The 27,656-nt window shown below is 44.1% G+C and overlaps 1 protein-coding gene across 2 annotated transcripts in view; it reads left to right on the top strand.

Annotated features, from left to right (window-relative positions):
* gbf1 (golgi brefeldin A resistant guanine nucleotide exchange factor 1) overlaps positions 1 to 27,656 on the top strand; it is a 146,459-nt gene that overhangs the window by 82,521 nt on the left and 36,282 nt on the right. For both annotated transcript variants that reach the window (XM_034100521.2, XM_034100523.2), the window contains exons 6-19: positions 280 to 388; positions 1,043 to 1,103; positions 3,579 to 3,633; positions 17,172 to 17,319; positions 17,814 to 17,998; positions 18,162 to 18,330; positions 18,459 to 18,670; positions 19,161 to 19,259; positions 19,399 to 19,593; positions 22,788 to 22,977; positions 24,466 to 24,603; positions 24,693 to 24,781; positions 24,889 to 25,091; positions 26,354 to 26,477. In XM_034100521.2, the coding sequence (XP_033956412.1) occupies positions 280 to 388; positions 1,043 to 1,103; positions 3,579 to 3,633; positions 17,172 to 17,319; positions 17,814 to 17,998; positions 18,162 to 18,330; positions 18,459 to 18,670; positions 19,161 to 19,259; positions 19,399 to 19,593; positions 22,788 to 22,977; positions 24,466 to 24,603; positions 24,693 to 24,781; positions 24,889 to 25,091; positions 26,354 to 26,477 (1,977 nt within the window). The remainder of the gene's footprint in view (positions 1 to 279; positions 389 to 1,042; positions 1,104 to 3,578; positions 3,634 to 17,171; positions 17,320 to 17,813; positions 17,999 to 18,161; positions 18,331 to 18,458; positions 18,671 to 19,160; positions 19,260 to 19,398; positions 19,594 to 22,787; positions 22,978 to 24,465; positions 24,604 to 24,692; positions 24,782 to 24,888; positions 25,092 to 26,353; positions 26,478 to 27,656) is intronic.

The following is a 27,656-nucleotide window of genomic DNA, read 5'->3' on the forward strand; positions in this document are numbered from 1 at the left end:
GAAGAAGGCAAAACAACATTCTGGGTTACTGTTTTATTATCATTTTAGTTTTATTTATAAAGTATCTTTAAAGTTTGCCTATGGCAGCATACATTGTGGTGTGCGTACTTATGTTCATAAGTCCCAGCACTTGCTCTGGCAGTGATGCTAATGCTGTGTATGGATGAGGCTGTGGAGCTCTGGGCTTCGAACAGGATGTGTCTGTGCCGACGTGGCAGAGCCCACTCTGATTCCTCCACAGTGCGTGTTTGATGACCTTGGTGGGATGCTGTGTTTCAGGTCCTCAGGACTCTGCTGCTCACACCGGTCGGAGCCCACCTGACCAACGAGTCGGTCTGTGAGATCATGCAGTCCTGCTTCAGGATCTGCTTTGAGATGCGTCTGAGTGGTGAGCAGCAACACACACTCATCCACATCCATTTCTGCTGCGTGTCCTTTCAGGGAGAGCTGACTGTATGCTTCAGTTACAACCACATCAACGCATGCTACACACTTTGTTTAGTAACTTCGTTGTTTTGTGTGTATAAGCTTCTTCTGTATTTATTTATTTCGTTTTTGACCATCATGTTCCAACAGTGGTTACACACTTGGGGGGTCAGGACCTCCACATGGGCCCATATTAATAGTAACGTGAATGAGATGAGGAACGGCATAGCAATATAATCAGGAACATGCTCTGTGGAACAAAAGGTGTTTGCCAGACTTCTCTAGAACCATCTATATTGTATTGTGAAATACTGAATGCTTTCACCATCGTGCCTTTGAAATGTTTTAAATTCAACAATCAGATGGTAATTACATCAGTTCATTCTAGCAGTAACAAATATAAGTACATTGTTCTTGTTTTTCTTATACTATAATGATATTATGTTGTATTCAGAAATAAATGAAACGCTCATCTTTTAAGAGTTGTGACTTCTCTTGCTCCGACTCTCTCAGCTTTCGCTGGCACTAGTTATTTAGTTTGAATGTTCCTTTCTCTGCTCTGCGTGCTCCTCTCTTCCTGCAGCTGCTTCTAATGCCAGTGTCTCTCTGTTTGCAGAGCTCCTCAGGAAGTCAGCTGAACACACACTGGTGGACATGGTGCAGCTCCTGTTCTCCAGGTGAAGCCAGCGGCTGATGAAGATGGTTCAGCATTAGGGTTACCGTGTGAATGCTGACGTGTGTAGCATTCCCATTGGTTCTTTCTGACGGACTGTCTGAGTGCACTGTCATTCAAGCAACAACAATACTTCTACAGTTTAACATTGGAGGCTGCTTTGGTATTTCTATCTTCAAATCCCAACTCTTAAGTTACCCTCCACAGAGGAAGAGCAGGCTGCTGCTGCTGCGCTCTTCATCACCTCTGGATTGCACATCATCAGTTCCTGCATACATCTGTCTCTCAGGCCTCATCATTCCCATGGAGCTCATTTTGCTCTGTGCACAGGGTCAACGGGCCACTGATTCACTAATGCCATAACATGATTCCTCCTTTGGCATTTAGCATAAGGGCTCCTCTCCCCCCCCTCCCCCCCACGCAGCAGCCAGTCCAGTCACATTCAGTCACAGACAAGGCGATGAGTCAATTGAGCTGCACACCACATGATCTGCATACAGATGAAGCTACAGCTCCCAGCGCCATACATACTAAGAAGCAGACACACACGCTCGCACGCACGCACACACACACCTACACACACACACACACACGCACGCACGCTCGCAGGCACACACACGCACACACACACACGCTCGCACGCACGCACACATACACACGGACACACACACACACACGCTCGCACGCACACACACACACACACACACACAGACACACACACAGACACACACACGCACGCACGCACACCACACACGCTCGCACGCACACACACACACACACACACAGACACACACACGCTCGCACACACACACACACACACACACACACACACACACACACACACACACACACACACACACACACACACACACACACACAGACACACAGACACATACAGAATTAGCATTGCCAGCGATACCAGACAGAAGCAATCAGGAAAATCTGCTACAAAAAAAGTCTTGGTGCTGATCTGAATGTGAAGGAGCACACCTGCAGAACAAACAGAGCTCAACATACAGTTCTGGTGCTGTCCCCCTGCTCTGGGCAGGCGGCGTGTCTCCAGCACCACTGTTTGACACAAGATGTGTCACAAAGTGATGGATAATCTTCCCTCCAGTAAAGTCCAGTGTTGGTTTTTGCCAAGCTTGTCGCCATGCGAGGACGCTCCCTCCAAGCATTCTCGGCCTGTTTCCATTTACTGGGAGGACTCTCGTAAGGCACCTTGTTATCATGCCTTTAAAAGGTTTTACTGCGCAGGCATGGCAACAGAGAAGCACGGTCGTAAACAGAGGCTCTCTGTACCACATATTGAAATGTAGTGTTGGCCTTGCATTACTTCCTTCTGATACTGCTCACACACACAGACACCACATCTCATTTCCCTCCAGTTCAGCTCCCAGCCCTCACTTTGCCTCTGCGCTGCCCCTCCCCCATCAGGGACTGATGAACAGTTCTCCTCAGGAGTCTAAGATTGCCTGCTGAAAGTATTAGGCATGTTAATCTGTTGGACCCACAGATCATCCAATAATCGCGCTCGCAAGACAACACTCTATTAACGGGGGAGGGGGGGGCGCAGACCCCTCTTATTTGTTGTGTTTGTCTGTGTGTATGTGTGCGTGACAGCTAGTGACATCTCATTTTCCTGCAAAGCGTTAAAGTCCACAGAAGCTAGTGACACACACTCACACACACACACACACACACACACACACACACACACACACACACACACACACACACACACACACACACACACACGCACGCACACACACAGAGATTCCCACCCTGATATGGCCTTTTCAGAAGCACTCAGCCTAAAACAAGTTCCACATTCCTTTTGGATTAATTGTTTCTTTTGTTTTTTGTTATAAATCTCAATCTTGATGGAATTTCAGAAGCTCAATATACAGTATAGACCAAATGATTTATTGATTGATACTTAACATAATGAATCATAGTTACTGGCTTTGCGTTCCCTAGTATGGGTCCAGACTGACCGACACAAAGGAACCAAATAAATAGTGCTAAACAAATCATATCTAAAATCTTGTGAATAACAGTCTAAGCTTGATATGCAGTTGGATTCAAATGAACAATGATGAACACTCTAAAACTAAAACTAAAGCCAAAGCTACAATAGTTAAGCATTCAGGTAACTATTCATTTCACATCCAATTCTGAAAAGTCACCTGATGAGTTGAGCCTCGCTACATTTCAACATGTGTCTGCTTCACCGCCTCATGCTGGGTGAGGTTCACCTGCTCAGTTGGGTTTTGTTTTAGTTCTGATGGAAATGTGCGCTGCATACATTACTTATTTTTCTCCGTCATGGAATATGGACCTTTTTTATACTCTTCATCTGAAGCATGAATTACAAAATAAATGTTTACCTGCAAGTTCTTGATATTCAATGTCCTGTATCTACAAGAAGAAGCCGTTCCCAAACATGGTCTCAACTGAACTGTGTCGTTTCTTCCAGACTGCCGCAGTTCAAAGAGGAGGCCAAGAGTTACGTTGGTGCCAACATGAAGAAGGTAAGGAACTGTAATGTTTCATTTGTATTTCATCTGCTAGCTATTATTGTTCCCTTATTCACAATTTCCAGTCTTGGTTTATCTCACTGTCATTGTGTTGTTTTTAAGTGTTCTGTCTTTTTATTGTTATCCAGGAAATAGCATGTTAGCTGAACATGTTCAAAAAAACCAAGAGCACCGATTATTCCTGCACATTTAATCTGTCGGTTAAATGACAAACATTCATGCAACAAAATAATTAGGTTTCAAAATCTGGATAAACTTTTAATCGGCCAGTTCTAATGATCCTATTCCTGTCTTCTGTTCCTAAACACGCAGTGTCCTCTAATCTCATTTCTCTCCTTTTATTTACATTTGGAAACTTTCAGTTGTTTTGGTTTGAGCTGCCCATTTCTCTGCCTGTTTTCCTTTCCACAGACCTATCCTCTTTCCTTAGGGTCTTATTTATGCAGGGGTTGACTTATAAGTGGGATGTATGGGTGGGCTTTGGGTTGCTATTCAACTTTTCAATGTTTTCACGCACATTTTGAATGCCTTTAAATCATCACTGAATCAATTCCCTTTAAGCTTTTCACCATGACACATTTTAGTTGCTCTCAACGAATGAAAGTCGGAACTTTGAGATTTAAAAATATCCTTAAATTTGTTACCAATGTCCCCACCTCAAGTAGAAGTATTGCTGATCAAAGTAAGGCTTGTCTGGGCCAGGCTGAGTGAAAAAGGCTTGATTGATCAGGACCACCACACTGTTTCAAACACTTACTCAGAAATACATATTTTGTAATGCAACCAATTTTTCCGCAATACCGTTGAAAAAGTAGCGAAGGGCGCTCGCTGAAATGCCAAGTGCAGTAGTAGAACATGTGAAGCTGAATGTAAAGATGGACACTTAAGAAAATGAGACTGGAGATGGAGATATGACACACTAGAAGAACTTGTGCCGAGAAGAGCTGTGTCTGTCGTTTGGAGGTGTTTTGGATTAAAGAAATCTGACGTGGACCAAACAAACATTGATTGCAAAAATGTACGAAGAATGAATGAAAATACGATGTGCTTCCTTCAACAAGCAACGCTGGTGTTTAAACAGGGTGTCCGCGGGGTCTTAAAAGTATAAAGTAAATTTAGCGAAAATTAAGGCTATTAAAAAGTATTAAACGGCATTTTCCAAGGTATTAAGAAGGTCCACAGCAACGACAACATGAAACACCCTTTAATTTACTTAAACAACATGTCGGGAAACCCCCCCAAGGCGCCCCATGCTTAGCGTGCCATAAAATGCTGCTTCTTATTTTAAGTTTCGTTGCCTTGCTCCGCTCTGTGGGGGGGGAGGGGGGGTTTATCTGCTGAGTGGACTAGCTGAGAGATATACAGCAGGAGAACACGCCGTCCACCGCGGAGAATAAACAGAAGGACAACCATGCTCCGGGGTCTTCTTCGCTGCTTTTGGTGTATTTTGTGGTGGCAGTAGCGCCACTTACAGGCCTGGCATATGTACTACAGCGTTTCCAGCGGTCGAGTGTGAACGGACGCGTTAATGAATCGAATGCGTGTGAACGGAAGACTTTTTTGCATTTGCGTTTTACTGTATGCGTCCTCGTGGGGCCGGGGTCTAAGCCAAACTATATCCGGTCACAGAGATCTGCTATTTTAAAGTAAGGTCAACACATATCGACCCTAAATATAGTCTATATTAAGAACGAGAAAAGTCTTAACATATATATATATATCGTTTTTTGTAAACATATGACAAATGTGTGAGGGGGATGACGTCAGAGCATCGTCCTATGTGCCGGGCTTAGCCCCGGACAGCCCCAGCCCAATTTAACCCCTGGGTATTTGTGAGGGAGCTCCTATATGGCATGACCCCGCTGAAGCTCATGAAGTTTAATATATTTCATAGTTCAAAGTTTTGTCAATTGTTTTGTTTATTGGTCAAATACTGGTTTCTACTGGTTTCTGAGGAGTTGTACTGGAATGAAAGAGCACAGAGTACAGAAGCAACAAAGCAGCATACTGCATTAACCCTGACCTTCACAGAGAGGTTGCAGTTCATGTGGAGAGGAGGCTTCAGCAGTCTGTCTGCACTCTGTTTAGTTGAGCTATCTTACAATCAATATAGTAAATGTGAGGTAGAAGTGTGTCGCCAATGTAACCGGTTAGAACTCGAAGTTGCGATGAGGTCTTAAAATGTATGGAAATGGTCTTAAAAAAGGTCTTAAAAGGTCTTAAAAGGTATTAAATTTGACTTCAGGATTCCTGCATATACCCTGTTAAAGCAAAGTCGAGTCAAGTGTGGCTTGAAGACGCATTTGTTCGGGGGACTGCCTAGTAGTGTTGTCACGATACCAACATTTTGGTTTCGATACCAAGTCAAGAATTGCGATTCCGATTCTTTTTCGATACTTTTCTTAAAAAAAGGGAAACAGTCTTAAATGTAATTATTGTGCTTTATTTCACACCAGAACCATAACACAAACTTTTAAACAATGAGAACAATAAATCAAATAAATGACTAGAATTTGTATTACATACAATTAAGCATCATCGATAAACAACTGCAGTTGCACTCCCACTTGCAGCCATGCTTCTTGTTTTCTCACATGCTCTGGCAGCTAGCGCGTGCACGACAGAGGGGAGGCGCTTGGAGCGTGCTTGAGAGGGGAGGGACTGCAGGCACGGCTGCATTGCAGGGAGTGGAAGCAGAGCGCTGAACACACACGGCTCTTATTAAAACGGCACTTTCTCACCGGAATACTTTCCCCCGTCATTCTTAAAGTACCGATACTAATGAAACTGAGGAATCGTAATGTTTTTTAACGGCAGGGTATCGCGGTACCTTTCAAGTATCGGTACACCGTGCAACAATAGATGACAGGAGTGTTTCCTGTATCCCATTGAACTGTGGGGGGGGAGAGGCGAACTGCAGGGTGTATCAGCCTGCTCATCCATCTGTCCATCAGACACACGCGCTGCCAATCTGAGAAACACTCAGAGAGCGGGCACACATGCTCGAGATGTTCTGTGGTCGTCTTGGCGACGAGCCACGCCAGGGAACCTCCACACGCTGCGTTTCACTTCGGCTCTCATTATGAGGCGTGTACACGCTCGGGGGATGAATGGAGGTGTGTGCAGTGCTGTCCACACGAGGCGTTACAACGGCTCTCATGGGTTTATTGTGACCGTGTGTAGGAGGCGTATCTCGGACAGAGGAATGCCGCGAGCTCTGCAGTTTATTAACCGATGGGTTAAAACCAGCAGGCTTCTGCAGCGAGCCCTGACGCCGTGGCGCTGGGGGCGCTCATCCTGGAATACTGACAGATCAAGGATGGGTCTCATTCCCCCGTTCTGGCTTCTGTGTGATGTGCTGTAATGGTCGTCATGGTGACGAGCCACGCCATTGCCCTCGCTGCCGCTGCCCGTGAGGCGAAAGGGCTGCGAGGGAGTCTCCACACGCTGCATTTCACTCCGGCTCTCATCATGAGGCGTGTACACGCTCGGGATGAGTGGAGGTGTGTGCAGTGCTGTTCACATGAGGCGTTATAACGGCGTCATGGGTTTATTATGAGCGCCTCGGAGGCTCTCGCGGAGCAGACCAGGAGCGGGGGAGCCTCACTCCCCTTTGACTCGCCGCCGGGAGACGCTGTCTCTGGGGTGGCGGGGGAGCGGAGACGTGGGACGGTGCCCCTGCAGCCGCCGAAAGGGCGAGCCTGATGCCGAGGCGGTTGCTGTGGGCATCTCTCCGCTTACGGCCTCTGCTGCCGGTGTGGATGCCACGGCTGCTGCGAGCGTTGGTGCCGCTGTGGGCGCTCAGCAAGCTGGAGCCAGCTGACATGCTGGAGAATGTCGTCCGCCTGTTCCGCGGCCGTCTTCATGGACTCCACCATGGCGTGGAACTGGGGTCCGGGCTGATTGGAGCGTCCAGTAGCACTTTTCTGGCCGTTTCTGTAACAGACGCCTGCTGCAGCCAGAGGTCACGCTGGATCTGTGTCACCGACGCGGAAATCCTCACCTGGGAGACAGCGACGGACGCGCACAGAGTGATAGCCGTGCTGGCCGCCTTGCTGATCTCCTCTGCCTCGTCAGTGGCCAAGGTGGTGGACCGCTCGGGTCACTCCTGACCGTCTGCACCCGTGAAAAAACTCCGGTCATGTCGTCCGGAGCACACCTCTCCTGAGCTAGGGGAACGGGGAGATCTCTGCAGGCGGCCGCCTTGCGTATGATCTCCGGCAGTTCCCCTAGGATGCCACCTATCGCCGGTAGCGCTGTGGTGACGGAGAAGGGGAAAGCATGTTCGGCCGCCACGCTGGCACCCTGCTCCGACTCTGTCTCCTCCATCCGGGGGAGAACCGAACGGTGAACCGTGGAGGGAGGCGGGGTAGGAGTCGTCCGTCTCCTGCCGGCACTCGGCCCCAGGGACATGAGGCCCCCCTCCGTGGCCTCGTAAGCCTGGACGGGCCAATCGTCCTCCTCGGCCGCAGCAGCGAGAGCGTCCGCTCTCCGCTTCCTGTCGCCCGAGAGGAGACGGGCACAGTGTGTGCATGCTACCTGCTGGTTTAGAGCCGCGTACGCGTGCTCTGACCCCAGGCAGGATTTGCATACTGTGTGCTGGTCATAACCCATTATGAACCCAGAGCCACATGAGGGACAATCTCTCACACAATTGTTACTCATGTTACTCTGAAATTGAAGTGTCTCTTGTGCTTCAATAACGAGGTGCTGAAGAAAAGAGTGGGCGTGGACTACAAGTGTTTCAGTGCTGCGCGGGTGCGCAGGGGGATTACCCAATAGCGATAGCCTTAGAGGGCGAAGCCATATAAGAAATAGAATGCTCTTCTGGAGTGAAGAGAGCGGAAATAATGATATTGCAAGTTAGAAACGTAAGATGCATTTTGAATGTCCGATAGTCCAGCATTAACACCTTAGTCCCGCCTCGTCAACGAAAACTAAATATACATTTTGTCAAAGTTTTCATCAAGAATCTATTTTTAGCTCGTCATCGTCTCGTCTTAGTCATGTAAAAAAGGTCGTTGGCGAACATTTTCCGTCATAGTTTTCGTTGACGAAATCAACACTGCTGGCATGCAGTAAAAGAGTTACATTTATGATCAATCTTTTACCATTTCATGCATAAAGCTGAACCCGGTTTTAACTGCCCCACATAACAGTGGGCAGAGGTTCCCTTTTGGATTTAGTGCATTATGCCACATCTCCAGTGTATGAGTCCACATGAGTGAATCAATAGGCCATTATTATTTTAATGAAACCTATGCAATGAATAGTATTAGTCCACGGATGTAAGGGACTTTATCACGGTATTCTTCAAAATTATAATGGTATCGTGTCTGCACGCAGAGAGCTGCTGTTCCCTCTTTTTGTCACTGGGCAAAGTGTGACCTTCGTCTCTACTTTTTCACAGCGGCAGGTATGTATTTTTCCCAGCCTTCGTCCCCTCATGGAAAATATTCATGTTATGCTATATTCCAGGGATGGTGGGCATGTGTTATTATCTGAGCAGGTGTGTCTGTGCTTCTAGTACCCAGTGGGGCGCAGACTACATCATGCTTCGCCCTTAACCCAATAGCGATAGCCTTAGAGGGCGAAGCCTATACGAAATATAACTGAAGTTACCTACTGTAACTCCAGCTTCTATGAGTATTGGCAAAGCCCTCTAAGTGCGGGCCCCACTGGCTCCACGAATAGCTGAAGAAAAGTTATTTTGTATGGGATCAGATTGTCGGGCCTCCTTCCTATTTATACCGGAAGGGAGCCCAAGGGTGGGGCCCACCTTGCGGGTGTGCGTGGACTAAAAGTGTTTGTGCTGCGTGGGTGCGCAGGGGGATTACCCAATAGCGATAGCCTTAGAGCAGGGGTCGGCAACCCCTGGCACGCGGCACCATAACCAGTGGCACACTAGGAATAAGTGGAATAAGTGTGCAAAATATTTAAATTGTATTTTCGGATCCTGAACGAGACCGCCGCCATAGCGCAGAAGGAAGCCATGCACGCAACGCAGCCCCGCTCTCTTTATCTCCAGGTGACTTTCTGCCGCTTTCCCCCGTGGTGCTGATCGTTTCCCCACGGAGGAAAGCACTTCACTAATTGCAGTTCCCATAAGGAGCTGTACAACTGCCGCAGTTTTTGCGTGGCTGTGTCTTTAGTTGAAAGCCCAGTGGCGATCTGCTCATCTCTCATCGAAATAATATGCTACAAAGGGGCGGACTGGCCATCTGTGTGTTGAACCTTCCTGTCGGCTCCCAGACCGTAGTCGAGGAGGGCAAAAGCAACAAGCTTCAGGTTCAATGACTGGAGAGAGGCGAGCTCTTCTTGGGAGGCCGTTGCATTTATTTAGCTGTTCTTCTGTTTCACAAAATACATCACAGACCTCTGTTTTTCTGCTTCCTCGTTTCACTTCCAGAAACATACACACGTTCCCTCACTCTCGCTCTACCATCCACACATGCACACGCCACACCCCTCTCTCTCTTAAAGGGACAGCGATCTCATCTCACTCTGCATGATCCTAATATCATAACATGTGTGCTCTGGAGAATCACAGAACGGACGATCGTCCTTATTATTATGCCGTTTAAACCAATTATTTAAATGTGTTTGTTCAATTCGGCATTCTTTCACACACACATACGGGTTTTGGGCCGAGGGCGACACCGTACTTCCGGTATGTGCCATTTCACGCGAGGTGCAAGCAGAATATCATAGTCTATTGCCTTAATCAATATCTAGTCAACTCTAAAATACCACATATATGCATTGGCATGATAATATTATTTTGACAAGTGGGGTATTCACCTGGTGTTTCCAGAATATAGACGTAGATGCTGCCAAAATCGACCGAAGGCCACTTTCGAGGGTCGTTTTTCCATACATCTGCAGGCAGTCTGTAAGGGCAATCGGACAACCCACACAGCTCTAGTTTACGCTGGTAACGACCTAGAGCACACCCCTCAAGTCCAGAGATGTAATCCGAAGACATGCAGCGATTTCTTCGGTTGTTAATTCAGAAAAAAAACCTAGTGCGCTCTGCCTGGCTACGTTAGCTAGCTGTTTACATTAGCACCTCCAGGATATTAGCACCTCCAGGAAAATGGCGGATTTATATATATATCTATGGCGCGCGTTGCATTGTGGGTAGCTCGTGACGTCACTGTGTGTGAAAGAATCATGTATGTTGCGCTGACAGGTCCACACACTGCTTCCCCGCAGCGACGCTCCCCCGCCCTCCTGCCGAGTTGACGAGCGTCAAGCTTCTCAACCCCCCGTTGATAATTCTCGATCGTTGGCACGCTGATAAAATTAATTTTTTTAAATGGCACTTCATATCAAAAAGGTTGCAGACCCCTGCCTTAGAGGGTTACGCCAATACTCATAGAAGCTGGAGTTACAGTCGGTAACTTCAGATCTCCCTGTGTCTCTCTGTGTGCGGGGGGGGCGGGGCCTAACAGACACGCTGCAACGGCACACAGAGATCTGCCGCGGACGGAGCGTTCAGAGAGTATAGAGACACTCTACAAGGCTCGATGTGGACAAAGCTCGTTTGCCATTAGTGTTATGGCGTAAGCACGTTGACACAAGTAGAGTAGTCTGTCCAAACAGCCGGCCAAAAGGCGTCATATTCAGTCGGAGAAATGCACAACTTTCGACTTCCTTAACTCGTAGCTCTGTTGCCCCAATTACGAGTAACGTTATCATATCAGGTGTGCAGAAGTACTCAGATCTTATAGTTAAGTAAAGCAATACCATAGTGTAGGAAGAGTTCCTCAAGTAAAAGTATGATCATCAGTATATAGTGAAAGTAGCGACAGTAAAAGTAGTGTTTGTGCAGAATGGTCCATCTCAGAATAATATATATGATATGTTTTATAATGATTGATCATGAAAGTGTTCTCAAAGCTGGTGAAGGTGCAGCTAGTCTGAAGTACTTTGTATACTGCAGGGTAGCTTGTAGGGCTGTCCCGAATACCATTTTTCGGGGCTCCGGATATCCGGTAGTAATCGGCAGCGAATATTCGGCCCGCGGGGGGGGGTCGTAGTAATCAACAGCGAACCGCTTCAACTCGTGTATTTCGGTGTATTCACGGCATTAATTTTGTTATTCTACAGTATTGTTGTTTTATAGTTATTAACCCAATTTGTGTTCTTTGAAATTGAAAAGGATATCGCATTGTGTTTGTTACTTTAGTTGCAGTTGTATGTCTTAAGTGTAATTTGGCTTGGCTTCCTATTTAAGGTAGCGCTGTTGACAGGAAGTTGTTGTTGCTTTGGTAACAACGTGACAGAGATTAACAGAGAAAAGTAATATCTACATATAAAGACGGAGAAAGTAAACAATAATGTTTATGGTTAAGTGTTAGCACCCCCCCGAACAAGCTCTTACGTTGAGAATGGAGATTTCAATAAATTCAATTTGGAAAAAAAACGGGAAAAAAACAAACAAAACGAATATCCGAATAACGAAATTTAACCCGAATAGTACTCCAACGAACGAATATTCGGATATTGGAATATTCAGGTACAGCCCTAGTAGCTTGTGAATTTACTCCAGGTGGAACTAAAGTCTGATTTAACACTTGGTTATATTTCACATCATTCATCCAGTACAAGTACACCATTTACCTCTGAACTATAGTGGAGTAGAAGTACACAGTAGCAAAACATTTATATACTCCAGTAAAGTACAAGTACCTCAACATTTTACTCAAGTACATTACAATATGTTAACATAATTATATATATTTCATTTATTTCACATTTAAATAAAGCAATTAATAACAATTTGTTAGTTTTTCCCTGTAAAAAAATAACAAAAAGTAAATACAAGAATACCGTTAAAGTACCGGATCGATAAGCAGTATCGATAAGACTAGTAGTACCGTAGAAAACCTTAACGATACCCATCCCTAGATATTACACAATTAGAGTGAAATGTTGCTTTACGCATTTCAACACTTGATGCCGTCACCTTGATTCCAATGACAGAAACCTGTATTTGCCAAACTGAATTGGTTTAAAGAGAGAAAACATTTCGACTAAAAGTTGACTAAAATGTTTTGAATTTTCGTCGACTAAAACTAGACTAAAACTATGAAGGATAGAAATGACTAAAATGTGACTAAAACTAATAACCATTTTCGTCTTAAGACTAAATCAAAAACAGCTGCCAAAATGAACACTGCATGCCAGTGTACAGCCGTGCCCAAAAGCTTTTAGAATGACTCAAGTATTGGTTTTCACAAAATGTGCTGCTTCAGTGTTTTTAGATCTTTTTGTCAGATGTTACTTTGGTATACTGAAGTATAATTACACGCATTTCAAAAGTGTCAAAGGCTTTTATTGACAATTAGAGTCAATAGTCAATATTTGCAGTGTTGACCCTTCTTTTTCAAGACGTCTGCAATTCGCCCTGGCATGCTGTCAATGAACTTCAGGGCCACATCCTGATGGCAGCCCATTCTTACATAAGCAATGCTTGAAGTTGATCAGAATGTGTGGGTTTTTGTTTGTCCACCCGCCACTTGAAGATTGACAACAAGTTCTCATTTGGATTAAGGTCTGGGGAGTTTCCTGGCCATGGACCCAAAATGTCTATGTTGTGTTCCCCGAGCCACTGAGTTATCACTTTCGCCTCATGGCAAGGTGCTCAATCATGCTGGAAAAGGCATTGTACGTCATCAAACTGTTCTTGGATGTTGCACTCGGAGGATGTTTTGGTACCATTCTTAATTCAGGGCTGAGTTCCTTTGCAAAATTGAGTGAGCCCCCACTCCCTTGGTTGAGAAGCAACCCCACACATGAATGGTCTGTTGGCATGACCCAGGACTGATGGTAGCGCTCACCTTTTTCTTCTCTGGACAAGCTTTTTTCTGGATGCCCCAAATAAATAAGAATTCAACAAGAAAAAAGGACTTTACCACAGTCCTCAGCCATCCGATCCCTGTAATGTTTTACATTAAAGTGGCTTCTTTGCTGCCCTTCTCGACACAAGGCCATCCTCCAAAGCCTCACTGTGCGTGCAGATGCACACACACCTGCCTGCTGCCATTCCTGAGCAGGCTCTGCACTGGTGGTGCCCCGATCCCGCAGCTGAATCTGCTTTAGGAGACGGTCCTGGTGCTTGCTGGACCTACTTGGAGGCCCTGAACCCTTCTTCACAACAATTGAACCCCTCTCCTTGAAGTTCTTGATGATCCGATAAATGGTGGATTTAGGTCCAATGTTACTAGCAGCAATATCTTTGCCTTTGAAGCCCTTTTTTGGCAAAGCAAGGACGACTGCACGGGTTCCCTCACAGGTTAACAGAGGAAGAACAATGATTTCAAGCACCACCCTCATTTTAAAGCTTGCAATTTGTTATTCTAACTCTATCAGCATGACGGAATATTCTCCAGTCAACAATCTCATCTGTGTTAACGCGATACTCACTGACATGATGTCTGCTATTCCTTTGTGGCAGGGCTGAAATGCAGTGTAAAATGCATTCTCCAAACGTTTGGGCACGGCTGTAGTAACGCGAGGGCAACAATGAGTCCATTGCACACTGGAAACAGAGAAGACTTCATGGATGAGGGCTAACTAGTTGGTTTAGTCCAGGGGTGCCCACACTCTTTCAGCTTGGGAGCTACTTTTAAAATGACCACGGCCAAATGATCTACCTACAGGGCCGCCCCTGCCCAATTTGTGTCGTGTGCGCGTCCCCCTCATAACTGCATGAACCCGTATGGCACAATACAACTCAGACTGGCTTACCTGTATGTCAATCAAGTGGCAAATGCCATAGCAAGGATGGATGATGCCATGTGATCTACCCACATTACCTTTGCAATCGATCGCGATCGATGTATTGGGCACCCCTGGTTTAGTCCAAAGCTGGGCTGGGATTGGATATGACATCTTACAAGCTAGACACTGTACAATACACCGTACCTCAAGTGTCCCTGTTCTGTCTGAATGGCTGTGGTAATGCTGTGGTACATGTAGTGTTGATGTGGGACCTCAGTAATGAAGTAGCAGTAGTTCAGCAGTTTTGCTTTCTGCATGGTGTCTGCGCCCGCTCACACTGCCTGCTCATTGGCTGGCTGCACTTTCTCTTGTGGTTGAAGCCTGTAGTGGCTGTGTCTGTGCCCCCCCCACCCCACACTCTGTTTGGACCCCCCCTGCCCTGCCACCATGCACAAACATGTATGTTCCAGTGTGTTTTGTGTTGGTCCCTATGCTGACATGTTACCCACCACTAATCACGGGCACATGCCCCTCCCCTTTTCTTCTGAGGCTTACAATATCATGTGGAAAAACAAACGAGTGCAGGTAAGGAAGATGGCTTTCCGTGTTAAGGTGGGAGATCTCTCCCTGTAACTCTCATTTGAAGACCTCACTAAGTTTGACATTCTCTAAACTAGGAGGAACATCACATGTGCTGTTTTTAAGAAATGGTTCTGGACATTTGTTAGCAAGTTAAACATACCTCATGACATGTGTGTGCTTGTGATTGCTCACATTACATGTATATTATAGGAGCATTTTGTTTTTGATTCCACCACCATATGTCTGAGTTGCTGCATATCATGCTACGCATTTACTCTCAGCTGGTGCAGGATAAAGCATGTCTCAGTCGTCTTTCTGTTTGTTTTTGAAAGAAAGTTAAGATAATATCACACTACAGATTTAAAAGAGTCTGAAACTCTAAACGAGAAGCACCCTCTCTTCATCTTGTTGTTTGTATGTGCATCTACACTTTTGCCCAAGTGTTGTTACATATGATGATTATTGCAGATCTGTCTTTGCTTCAGGTGTTGAAATGACCTTTACCTGCATGACTATAATGCACTTTAGTAAAAGGTGGGGTAGGTAAGTTTCAGAAACCGGCTCGAGATACACTTTTTGTTATATTCCATGGAATGCTCTTAACATCCCGATAGCAATGAATATCTGAAGTGCTTTGACAACAAATCCATAACAAAATGTCATCTGTAGAAGCCGTAATACTGTAAAAAGTACAACGGCCTACCTGCCTGTCAGCCTTCCATCGGGGCACAAACTTATCTCGTGCCCTCATTGGTCGTGTGCGCGTTCGTGTGTGTTGGAGGAGGGGCTCTGTGAGGAAGTGGCAGATTTTCTCTGGTTGTGTATTTTCAAATTCTAGCGATCTCGAGCCAGTTTCTCAAATGTACCTACCCCACCTTTAAGCCAAAGAGTTGTGCACTGAAATTATGTAAAGAATACATTTATATGATGCTACTTCTTTCATATTTACATGAGTACTCCCTTACACCTGGAAACACATGTTCACATATATTATAATAGGAGTTCCATTCATTCCCTTCATGTTCAAGCACAGCTTCAAATAGTGGCTTCAAAACGGTTTAATACATAACATTTAGATTTATTGTACCCTATGAAAGGGATAGTTTACCCCAAAATCCAAATTCATATTTGTCTTCCTATTTATAGTGCTGTTTATCAATCTATATTGTTTTGGTTTAGTTGACAGGTGATTTTTAATCCGGAAATGTTTGTCTTACGTTCAATATAATGGAACTACCTAGTATGTCCCTTAAAGTGATCAAAGGTACAAATAAATTACATTTAATGAACAGAAAAGCGGGAAAAAAAAGGAATTCCGTTGTTTTCTTTACTGGAACATGTTTAACAGTACAAACGACAAACAAGCATGTCATCACAACGACGTGGCCTTGAAGTGAAGTTGGTAATGGCCGGCTGTGCTGCGTCTTTCTCTGTAACCTCTTTGGCGTGCTTCGCACTCAAATGCGAACGCATTGTTGAGGTTGAGCTGTGATAGACCAACGTCTTTTCGCAGAGCTTGCATTTAACTTCCTTTGGACTTGTAAGTTCGAAGTAGTTCCACGAGGAGGAACTCTTTTTACCTGCCGCTTTGTTCATCTTTAGTCGCACGTGAGAAGGAGAGGGGGGTTGGGGGCGGGGGCGGTGTGCTGCAGCAGCAGTCTGCTCTGCACGCAGGCTTCCTCCAAGTTTACAGTAAAACAAACTGGTGGTGTGACCAATGACCATTTACAATTATTAATACTATTACTATTATTAGCATATATATATTTATATATATTTTGGTTGAAAAAAAGCCAGAAAAAAAAAAAACGATTTTTAAAAATAATATTCGATTATGGAGACTGAAGCGAATAATCGAATAATCGCTGGCATCCCTAGCTGTGGAGTACATCAGATGCATTCTTTTGAAGTGTGAGCCCCAAAAAGGAAGAATATCTGAGTTCCATTGTATTGGAGTGGAAGCAGTCATCCTACGGTCAAGATCAACAACGCACTCCAAAACATGCTGGGTTGTTACATAGCCACACAGGTCAAAGGAATTATATGCAATGGGTTAACTGTCCCTTTAAGCTGGGAGTGACTAGAAATGCTCACAGATACCTCTTACTTTTCAAAGAAAACATGAACTGTTTAGGAGGCATGAAGCTTCCTAGATGATCAAGGCCTTCATCAGTAATGTTGCTGTGTGTAGAACTCTAAGTGATCCACTGTGTTTCCTCTAGTTGAAGATGCGCGCCGGTGGGATGAGTGAGTCATCCAAATGGAAGAAGCAAAAGCGTTCACCGAGGCCGCCTCACCACATGGTCCGAAGTCCCTCCGGTCAGATGGACCCCACCCAGCCCAGCACCCTCAGCAACAACAACCTCTCAGGTCAGACACACTGTGAACACACACTCACCCATAGTCAATGACCCGACCCTAGCTTCAAGATGCTCAATAAGCTCAAATCATATTCTCCAATGTATTTGTTTCTATCATGGTAGGGTAAAGTAGACGGGGAGAACATGCTCTTTTTTATGAATTGTGAAAAATTGGCCCTATTCTCTAGCATCACATAATACATCTGTGGTGGACTTCTGATTTGACTTCATAGATTATGTCATATTAAAGTTCAAAAGGCTTTTTTGTCATATGCACAGCTACAGTGTAGTTATGCAATGAAAATTGCATCCCAAAGTCATGGGCTCCGGCAACAATGCAACATGTATATACATAGGATACAAATATAAATAGTCCAAGCAAATGTGGCAAGACTAATGTGCAAGTTATGAAGGAGAATGAATTATATGCAAGTAAAATAGAATAAGATGAGACGCGGTGAAGAGGCATAATGTTACATTGTGTGTGACTGCATCTCTTTCTAGGCGGCGTCCCGTTCATCGAGTGCTCAGACAGTGCTGCTTCGTCAGTCTCCAGCCCTACAACCACAGACAGTGGCCTGGACACCTGCTCCAAAGCCACCTCCAGGGAGGACCTCTCCGACCTGGAGCCCTGCAGCTCCTCTGCCACCATGCTTCCTGGCTCTGAGCCTGGCTCTCCAGATGCACAGGTACATAAAACAAATGTTTGGCTTTCCCCATTTCCAAGTTGAATTTCTGAAGCTGTGTCTTTTGTTAGTGAGTGTGCTAAAGTGAAATTCATGAATTGCTTTTTTGGAGCTGGTCACTTGAATGATGACATATGATTTATTCTCTGTTTTAAATTGTGTCTAGTCTGAGGGCAGTCAAGTTGGACCAGCTCAGTCGGCCTCAGTGGAGTCCATCCCTGAGGTTCTGGGGGACAAAGACAACGCTACGGATCAGTCAGACAGCGCCTCTATACATGACATGGACTATGTCAACCCACGTGGAGTGCGCTTTACTCAGTCCACACAAAGAGACGGTAAGACTATACCAGGGTTTTATTTCTCCCATTTGTTTCTGGACTTTTTTCCAGTTCTGTTTTTGTATTGTTTCGTGCCACTTTTAACTTGCATGAAAAGGTTGTGTTTACTCTTGTTTGCTCTGCAGGAGCGTCCATCATCCCTTATGGCTTGCCATGTCTGAGGGAGCTCTTCCGCTTCCTGATCTCCCTGACCAACCCCCACGACCGCCACAACACTGACGCCATGATGCACATGGGCCTGCAGCTGCTGACTGTTGCACTCGAGTCAGCACACTTCACTAACTACCAGTCTTTACTGGGACTGGTCAAAGATGAGCTCTGCAGACACCTTTTCCAGGTAGAAGATAGAAGATAGAAATAAATGCTTGTTACTTTATGTACAGTATTTACATGTGTTGTATATTATCTTCTAATATATACTTTATTATATTATCTCTGCATAAGTGACAGGTGCTTTGCGGAAAAGTTATTTTGTGATACCATTTGAACAATTTTTAACTAATTCAGAAATGATTAGCAGGCTTCTAAACAGGACCTGCTAGCAAGCCACTTCCATCGTAGATTGGTTGAATCTTGTAAGATCTGCTTTGATGGGCACCAAAGCATGTATATGTTTCAACCCATCACCTGTGCATATTCTTGTGTTTGTTAACCTGAAAGTGGTGCTCCATTATTACAAAAGTAATTATGCCTTCAGTCTTTCACCGTAGTAGGAACAGCAATTCAGTGATGGAGAGATCTGCAAAATTGTATTTAGGAAAAGCTGGACTGATTTGCGATATTAATATTGTAATGCATCTTTTCTGATAATTGTGTCTGTGTTGTAGCTGCTGAGTGTGGACCGTATGAATCTGTATGCTTCCTCCATACGAGTTTGCTTCTTGCTTTTTGAAAGCATGAGAGTACATCTGAAGTTTCAGCTTGAGGTATGTAACTGCTGTGCATTATCTGATTTGTTTTACTCAATGATCTTCACGCTCTGTCAACCTTCAAAGGTAACTTAGTTGATCCAAATGTTAAACCTGAACTTGAGGGGCTAATAATCCTCACCCTGTGTCCTGTCAGATGTACTTGAAGAAGCTGATGGACATCATCACTTCGGAGAACATGAAGATGCCCTACGAGCTGAAGGAGATGGCTCTGGAGGCTCTGGTCCAGCTGTGGAGGATTCCTAGCTTTGTCACTGAGCTGTACATCAACTATGACTGTGACTTCTACTTCTCCAATCTGTTCGAAGACCTCACCAAGCTGCTCTCCAAGGTAACATCGTGATGGTGCTTTTTACTGCTGCTCATAAGACCATGGAAGTCCTTGTAAGATAGGGCAAGCTTTAATCAAATTCTTAGTTTTTCATTATTTTGGAACTTAAAGGTGGGGTAGGTCATTTTGAGAAACCAGCTCGAGATCGCTAGAATTTGAAAATACACAACCGGAACAAATCTGCCACTTCCTTCCAGAGCCCCTCCTCCAACACACACGAAAGCACACATGACCAGTGAGGGCACGAGATAAGTGTGTGCACAGATGGAAGGCTGACAGGCAGGCAGGCCATCCAGTTATGGTCGTGCTTTTTACAGAACCACGGCTTCCACAGATGACATTTTTTTATGGATTTTTTGTCAAAGCACTTCAGATATTCATTGCTATCGGGATGTTAAGAGCATATAGGAATATAACAAAAAGTGTATCTCGAGCCGGTTTCTCAAACTTACCTACCCCACATTTAAGTCCATTAAGTTTTCAAAAACATTGACATTGGATTAGCTGTTATTTTACGTCCTGCTGTCGTAAGGAACATTAGTTTTGCACAGTCGGTAAGCTTAGCATCCAAATGTCAAGGAGAAGAGTCGAGGAGGTGAAAACTGGGAAATAAGAAAGGGCTATTATTGTGCACACAACACTGAAACAGGAAGCTGTTCATTGTAAAATGTGCACAATAATAGCCCTTTCTTATTTCCCAGTTTTCACCTCCTCGACTCTTCTCCTTGACTCCTTGACTCGCGTCCTAGTCCCGAGAAGACGAGGCGTTTAGAGAAAGGAGAACTCCTCTCCTCTGAGCCGTCATTTTAAAGAGACGTCCATTAATGATGACAGGAGGCACAGCAGCATCATCCGTCCAATGTTTTGATAAACCGCTGACATAACTGTGTTCATGACAACTTATATAGATGTACTTTTATTTCCATTCAGTGTGGTATAAGGAGACAATAAGAGGCTACCGATGAGGACAGACTGAGGGGGAAAACTGATTTAACTATTAAATATCCTGTAGACATGCTAAATAATAATAATGTATATAAATATATAAATTAATTACGGCTCAAAAGTGTTATTTTTTTTTTTTAAAGTAAGCAGGAGAAACCCGTTTAAAGCAGTTGTTGTATTAAAAACATAAGTAGCCTAATATCCAGGGGAGATGTGGTTAGTGAGTAACGGTAAAGGGCAGAAAGTTGGATGCACATTTAATCATCTTAAATAACCACAACATAATCAATCAATCAATCAATCAATCAATCAATCAATCAATCAATCAATCAATCAATCAATGTTTATTTATATAGCCCAATATCACAAATGTTACATTTGTCTCAGTGGTCTTCACAGTGTGTACAGAATATCAGTATGACAATACGACACCCTCTGTCCTTAGACCCTCTGTCCTCAGACCCTCTGTCCTCAGACCCTCTGTCCTCAGACCCTCTGTCCTCAGACCCTCTGTCCTTAGACCCTCTGTCCTCAGACCCTCTGTCCTTAGACCCTCTGTCCTTAGACCCTCTGTCCTTAGACCCTCACATCGTACAAGGAAAAACTTCTGGAGAAAACCCAGTTTAAAGGGAACATGGGAGAAACCTCAGGGAGAGCAGCAGAGGAGGGATCCCTCTCCCAGGACGGACAGACGTGCAATAGATGCCGTGTGTAAATTGAAAAGATAATACATTTGCAACATAGGTAGTCCAGATGTTTGGAAATGCATGTGTGTATAATAGAGCCAGTGTAAGGCAGCCAGAACAGGAGTAATGTGGTCCCTTCTCCTAACTCTGGTTAGTACACGAGCTGCAGCATTTTGAATCAGCTGAAGCCACTTGACTGACTTCTTGGTACTCCCTGATAATAAAGAGTTACAATAATCCAGCCTTGAAGTAACAAATGCATGGACTAGTTTCTCTGCATCGTTTTGAGGCAAGATATGCCTGCTTTTTGCAATGTTGCGTAGATGGAAGTAGGCGGTCCTTGAAATTGATTTTATGTGGGCGTTAAAGGATAAATCCTGATCAAATATAACACCAAGATTCCTTACAGTCTCACTGGAGGCCAAATTAATGCCATCCATAGTTAGTATATCTTTAGATAATTTGTTTCGTAGATTCTTCGGGCCGAGTACAATAATTTCAGTTTTGGTCGTGTTTAACATCAAACGGTTTAAGGTCATCCATGTTTTTAAGTCCTTAAGGTAGTCTTGAATTTTATTTAGATGATTAATTTCATCAGGCTTGATTGATAAATATAGTTGAGAATCATCCGCATAACAATGCACAATCACAACGGGAACATTTTGCAGAGCTGTCATTGGATGAGATCAGTCCAGCCGTGCATCACACCTCTTTTAAACATCACTGTTGCCAGAAATAGATCCGCGGAGGATAGCCTCCTCCATGTTCGATCCTCGATTTTGAGCAATGGGATGTCCTTCAACATGGCGCGCTGAAATCCATTTCCGGGTCACCACCGAAGAGGTAAAAATTGGGGAAATGAGAAAGGGCTTATGTCTCAACAAGCTGTAATGAACAGCCAACGTGTTGCTTCAGCAGTAGAGATGGAAGCTTAGCACAGGGTTAGCTCTGCTGGGCTGCATCAGGGAATACCAGCTGAACATACTATGGTCTATGGACAGATCCTTGTGTACACATATTTAATAACCACTGAGTAGACTGCAGAGGGCCACCCTAACTCAATATTTAGAGGCACATTGTACTTAGATTTTGCTCTGGACTAGAAAACAAATCCAAGCTCCAAGTGTTGTCCTCTATCATGCGACACTGTGGGGACATCTGCTGAGTCGACCTTGTTGTTTATATTTGGTTTGTGAGCCATCAGGAGATGTTATACATGTATAAACTACAAGTGACACTGATGCAACAGGTGACTGTTCGCGCAGAGGTTGGATTCTTTCTTGTGTGTTTAGTTCATTTAGTGGCCTTCTCACTACCCATTAATGTTACTGTTCTTTTTGTACACTTCTGGTTACAGACTTTCTGTTGTTTTAAGTTGTTATTCATTGACATCAAAAGAGACAGAACACACAGTAAAAACCAAAAAGATGAATTAGGTTGATAGCAATATAATTCTAAACTTGTCCACAGAATATTTTGTTATTGTGAATGATTTCAGCCTTGATACTCTAATATCATGACAGCCCTAATATCCAATGGATTCCACTCTCCCCCTTGCTACAGAATGCGTTCCCGGTGTCGGGGCAGCTGTACACCACCCACCTGCTGTCTCTGGAGGCCCTGCTCACTGTGATCGACAGCACTGAAGCCCACTGCCAGGTCAAGGTGCTGAACAGCAGCGCTCAGCAGGACCACACAGACACCCTGCAGGCAGAGGGAGAGAACAGCAGGGACGGGACCGATACTACAACCGGTACACACACTGGCTGACTGACTTTGTGGATATGAAACCGTATATTATATCTTAGATAATGTTAGAAGGCTCTAATACATTTGAGCTTTTTACTGTGATGTTTTTACTGGTAGTATTTCACTTTTGTCTAATGCTAAAAATAATTACCAATTTTAGCAGCTATACACTGTTCCCATTCAAGTACAGAATCAAACTCTTCTTCTAAATTAAAAAGCGCTAAATGGTCAGGCACCATCTTAAAATATGTTTTAATTCCCTACTGCCCCTCTAGGGAATTACGCTCCCAGAGTGCAGGTATGTTAGTCGTTAGCCCAGGGAGGCAGACAGTGTCCATACTTTTAAAGGTCACCTATCATGCTATTTTTAGGCAATAGCATAGGTCTCAGATATATACAAATATATAAAAAAACATGTCTATAAAGTGTTGTGCTCAAAATACCAAACAGATCACCCATTCTAGCCATGCCTCATATGCCTCTATTTCACTTCCTGTTTCAAAAGTGCTGATTTAAAAAAAAAAATGTGATAACAAAAAAATGTAGGGGGCTCATGCGGGAGATTCTACCGGCAGATAGCCTACTGTCTAAACTAAATACTGCGGTGATGAAACGCCATATCATGGATTATCAAGGGTTATCTCTGAAACAGTCTGGAGCTCAAAGGCTTTCTCTCTTGCCGGTTATACCACAAGGTGAGTTCCTTTTTACTTCCTGCTTCTTCACACACATGCTCTCCAGTACAGGTTAGCTCTGAGTGTTAGCGATGCTAATGTAAACACCGACCATATTACGTCCAAAACAGTCAGGCATTGTTTCTGATAGCATCTTTCTCATAGGGCCGTGGGTGTAAAGCCAGCCTACATTTCCGATATTACGTCATATCGGACGCAAATCTGAATCAGCTCTGTTGTAGCCCTGTTTTTACAGATTTGGGTACGGAGGAAAAGAGAGAGGGTTTTATTTTCTGACGCTGGGTGAGTTCCCTGACACACCGGGGACACATATTTATGTATAAAAGACATCAAAAAGTACATTTTGCATGATAGGTCCCCTTTAAGAGTGTGCTGAAGACCTTGCTTTACAAAAAAAAAAAAGCATAAAGTTAATGCTGGTGTAAGATTAGTTTGTCCTCTTGAGTCCTACATTTTATGGTATTTTATTTTATTGTCTTTTTGTTGTTGTTTTCATCTCATTTTATTTGTATCTATTTTATTTGTATTTCACATTCTATCATTTATTATTTTCTACGTTTGTTAATCTATAAATCTTACTGAGACAAACGTCTTTTATGATATTGGGCTATATAAATAAACTTTGATTTGATTGAATAGCTTTTTTTTTCTTGAGGCCATCATGTAATGTGTAAAGATCCAAAATAGAATGAAGAACCTGAGATATCAATAGATTCATTTAAAAAATGCCAGTTGGGCCTTGACATGTATGTATATATTTTCTTTTTGACAAAACCCATTCTCCTTTTGGTCCTCAGATTTGAACAGACAGGGCAGTACCAATGGTTTGAGTCTTCCACAGGCTGAGGACGCCCCGGTGTGTCCACCAACCAGTGGACATCTGATGGCAGAGAAGATGAGACTGGGCCGAGAGGACCAAGGGGATTATGACCCTGGTGAGAACTTCATCTTATACACATTCACTTTTAAGTCTCCATAAGCATTGGGATGGAGGCTTATGTAAGTTTGAATGTTTTTCATCCAGCTGAGAAGAGTGCCTCGAAAAAGCCTCAACGCTTCTCTTCATGTTTACCTGATTCCCAAGAGTTGATGGACATTAGAACAAAGAAAAAGGTCAGTGGTGTTGATTGATCTAGATTTATATAATCAATACATATACATAACTAATTATAAAAGCCACTGCAATACCTTCAAACTGCTGTTGTCTGTCCTGTTCCCAGCTACTGATCACAGGCACAGAGCAGTTCAACCAGAAGCCCAAGAAAGGGATCCAGTTCCTCCAGGAGAAAGGTCTTCTCGGTAACCCAATAGACAACAACCAGGTGGCCCAGTGGCTCCGAGAAAACCCTCGACTGGACAAAAAGATGATCGGCGAGTTTGTCAGCGATCGCAAGCACATGGAGCTCCTGGACAGCTTTGTAAAGTAGGGGACATTTCAGAGTATGACTGCCATTTGTTCTAGGGTTGATCGGGTGTCGATGTTTTAGTTCCCATGAAACATCGCTATGTTTGATGTCAATAGTAAGGGTGTAACGGTTCACAGAATTCACGGTTCGGTTCGTACCTCGGTTTGGGGGTCACGGTTCGGTACGGGTTCGGTACAACAAGGAAAAGCAAAAAAAAGTCGTGAGAGTAGTTCAAGTTTTGGTATGAAAATAAGGAACTCTTAACATTTGAAATCATTAACTGTATTACACAGTTAAAAACAAACCACAAACAGTAACACACACACTCAGATGGCCATATTATTTATAATGGCTGATGTCAAACAAAAAGGTTAAATAAGCTGTACAACTAAAAAGAATGTCTTGAAAATATTAAAATAAATAATAAGAAAGTGTTTCAATCACAATCAATAAAAGGCAATACAGAACTGTATAACATCTCCTGATGTCAAAATATAAAATAAATACAATGATAAATATAAAACAAAGTAAAATGTGTACCTTTAGGAGCAATGTCTAACATGTGTAATTAACTTGTGAGTGTGTGAGGCCATTTTGCCTAAATAGAGGTACTCAAGCTTTACTCTATTTTTAAGTTTTTCATCAGAAAGATGAGTTTGTCTACGTTGTCAGTGAGGGCAGATCTGTTGGCGGTAACTATGTCACCTGCCGTCGAGAAAGCCCTCTCGCTGGGGACTGAGACTGACTTGGATGTGACTGAGCATGTTTGACGTGTTACCACTAGCATACCGCACCGCTGTCGAACAACGCCAACACACCGTCCTCGTCCGATCCACAACTCGCACCCTATCATTGTTGTAGTCCACAGGGAACCCGAAATGTTCCCACACAGCTGATTTAAAAGAAGCAGGTGGGTCTTCTAGCTCCTGAGTGTTGTGTGAACTCGCCATAGCTACTAACTTTTATTCTTCATGTATTGTGTTCGTTTTGTTCTTGTTCTTCATTTGTTATTTACGGGCGGCTGGCTTTTAGGCGCAATACCGCCCCCTGGATTATATATAGTGTAATACTGCCCTGAGTGACAGACTTTTTTCCCACTCGTAAAAAAAGGCGTATTCGCCGTGTGACTGCATGTGCCGAACCGTGACGGCCGAACCGTGACGTCCGAACCGTGACGGTACGGGACGAATACGAATACCGTTACACCCCTAGTCAATAGTAAATAATGCTTAAAGTGGTAAAATATTTGAAGTTCTAATAAAGTCAATCCTTTTTGCAGCACATTCGGCTTCCAGGGGCTCCGTATCGATGAGGCCCTGCGGCTCTACCTGGAAGCCTTCAGACTCCCAGGAGAGGCTCCTGTCATCCAGAGACTCCTCGAAACCTTTACAGACAACTGGCATGTGAGGCACTTTTGCTCAATTGAATAAACAAATAAAAAAATGTCTGCCTAGGTATTTTTTACAATATATCAGCAGCAATTTGACCTTCAGATTAACAAAGAATTGGGTTAGGAGCACATCATACCAGATCTGTGGACCTGACTGTTGTTCTTCTAAAAGTCAGACTTTAAAAAGCCACTACACTTTAATCTTGAGTGACAGCAGCATAATCAGAACATGAATGATGATAAAATAGGAGCCAATCTAAGACTGAGCTTGAACTGATGATTTTTTTGATGTTGAATAGAATTAGATGAATTTTGACATACACACTCATAAATGTGGACTCAAGGCTAAAAAAAAGACTTTCAACTCCTCAGTGACCTGAACAACAGAGACTTGTGACTTCACTTGAACTTTTGACTTAGAATGACAAGTGCAGTGCGGACAACTATCTCGTCCTTTTTCTGACAATATATCACATAAGAGAACTCATCAGCAGTCCAGCTTCCAAGACACCAAGCTGACTAAAGACCAAGCTGGTTTCCGTCCTGGCCGTCCTGTGCTGGACAGCTACTCAACCTCACCCAACACATTGAGGATGGGTTTGAAGGAAAACAAATAACCGGAGCAGCATTCATAGATCTTTCTGCTGCCCATGACACTGTCCAACACCGTACTATGGTCAGGAAACTACTGGACATGACTGGTGACCTGAATCTGTGTCAAGTCATCAAAAGCCTCCTCAACAACAGGCGCTTCTACGTCCAGTGAAATGACCAGAGGAGCAAGTGGAAAGCCCATTAGAACGGCCTCCCGCAAGGTAGTGTACTGGCCCCCCTCCTGTTCAACATATACACAAACGACCAGCCATTACCCCCAGAATGCCAGCGTTTCATCTACGCAGGTGACCTCTGCATCACCACCCAACAAGTAGACCTCCAGAAGATTGAGCCTGTCCTTGAAAGTGCCCTCCAAGAAATATCAAGCTACTACAATAACAACCACCTGAAACCCAACCCATCAAAAACCCAACTATGCAGCTTCCACCTGAGGAACCGAGACGCTAAAAAAGAACTGAGCGTCACCTGGGATGGCCACAAACTGTCCAACCATACGCATCCCATGTATCTTGGTGTTACACTGGATAGGACACTCTCCTTCAAGAAACACCTGGAGAACACCAAAGCCAAGGTCACC

Source organism: Pseudochaenichthys georgianus, chromosome 15, assembly GCF_902827115.2.
Source record: "Pseudochaenichthys georgianus chromosome 15, fPseGeo1.2, whole genome shotgun sequence".
NCBI lineage: Eukaryota > Metazoa > Chordata > Actinopteri > Perciformes > Channichthyidae > Pseudochaenichthys > Pseudochaenichthys georgianus.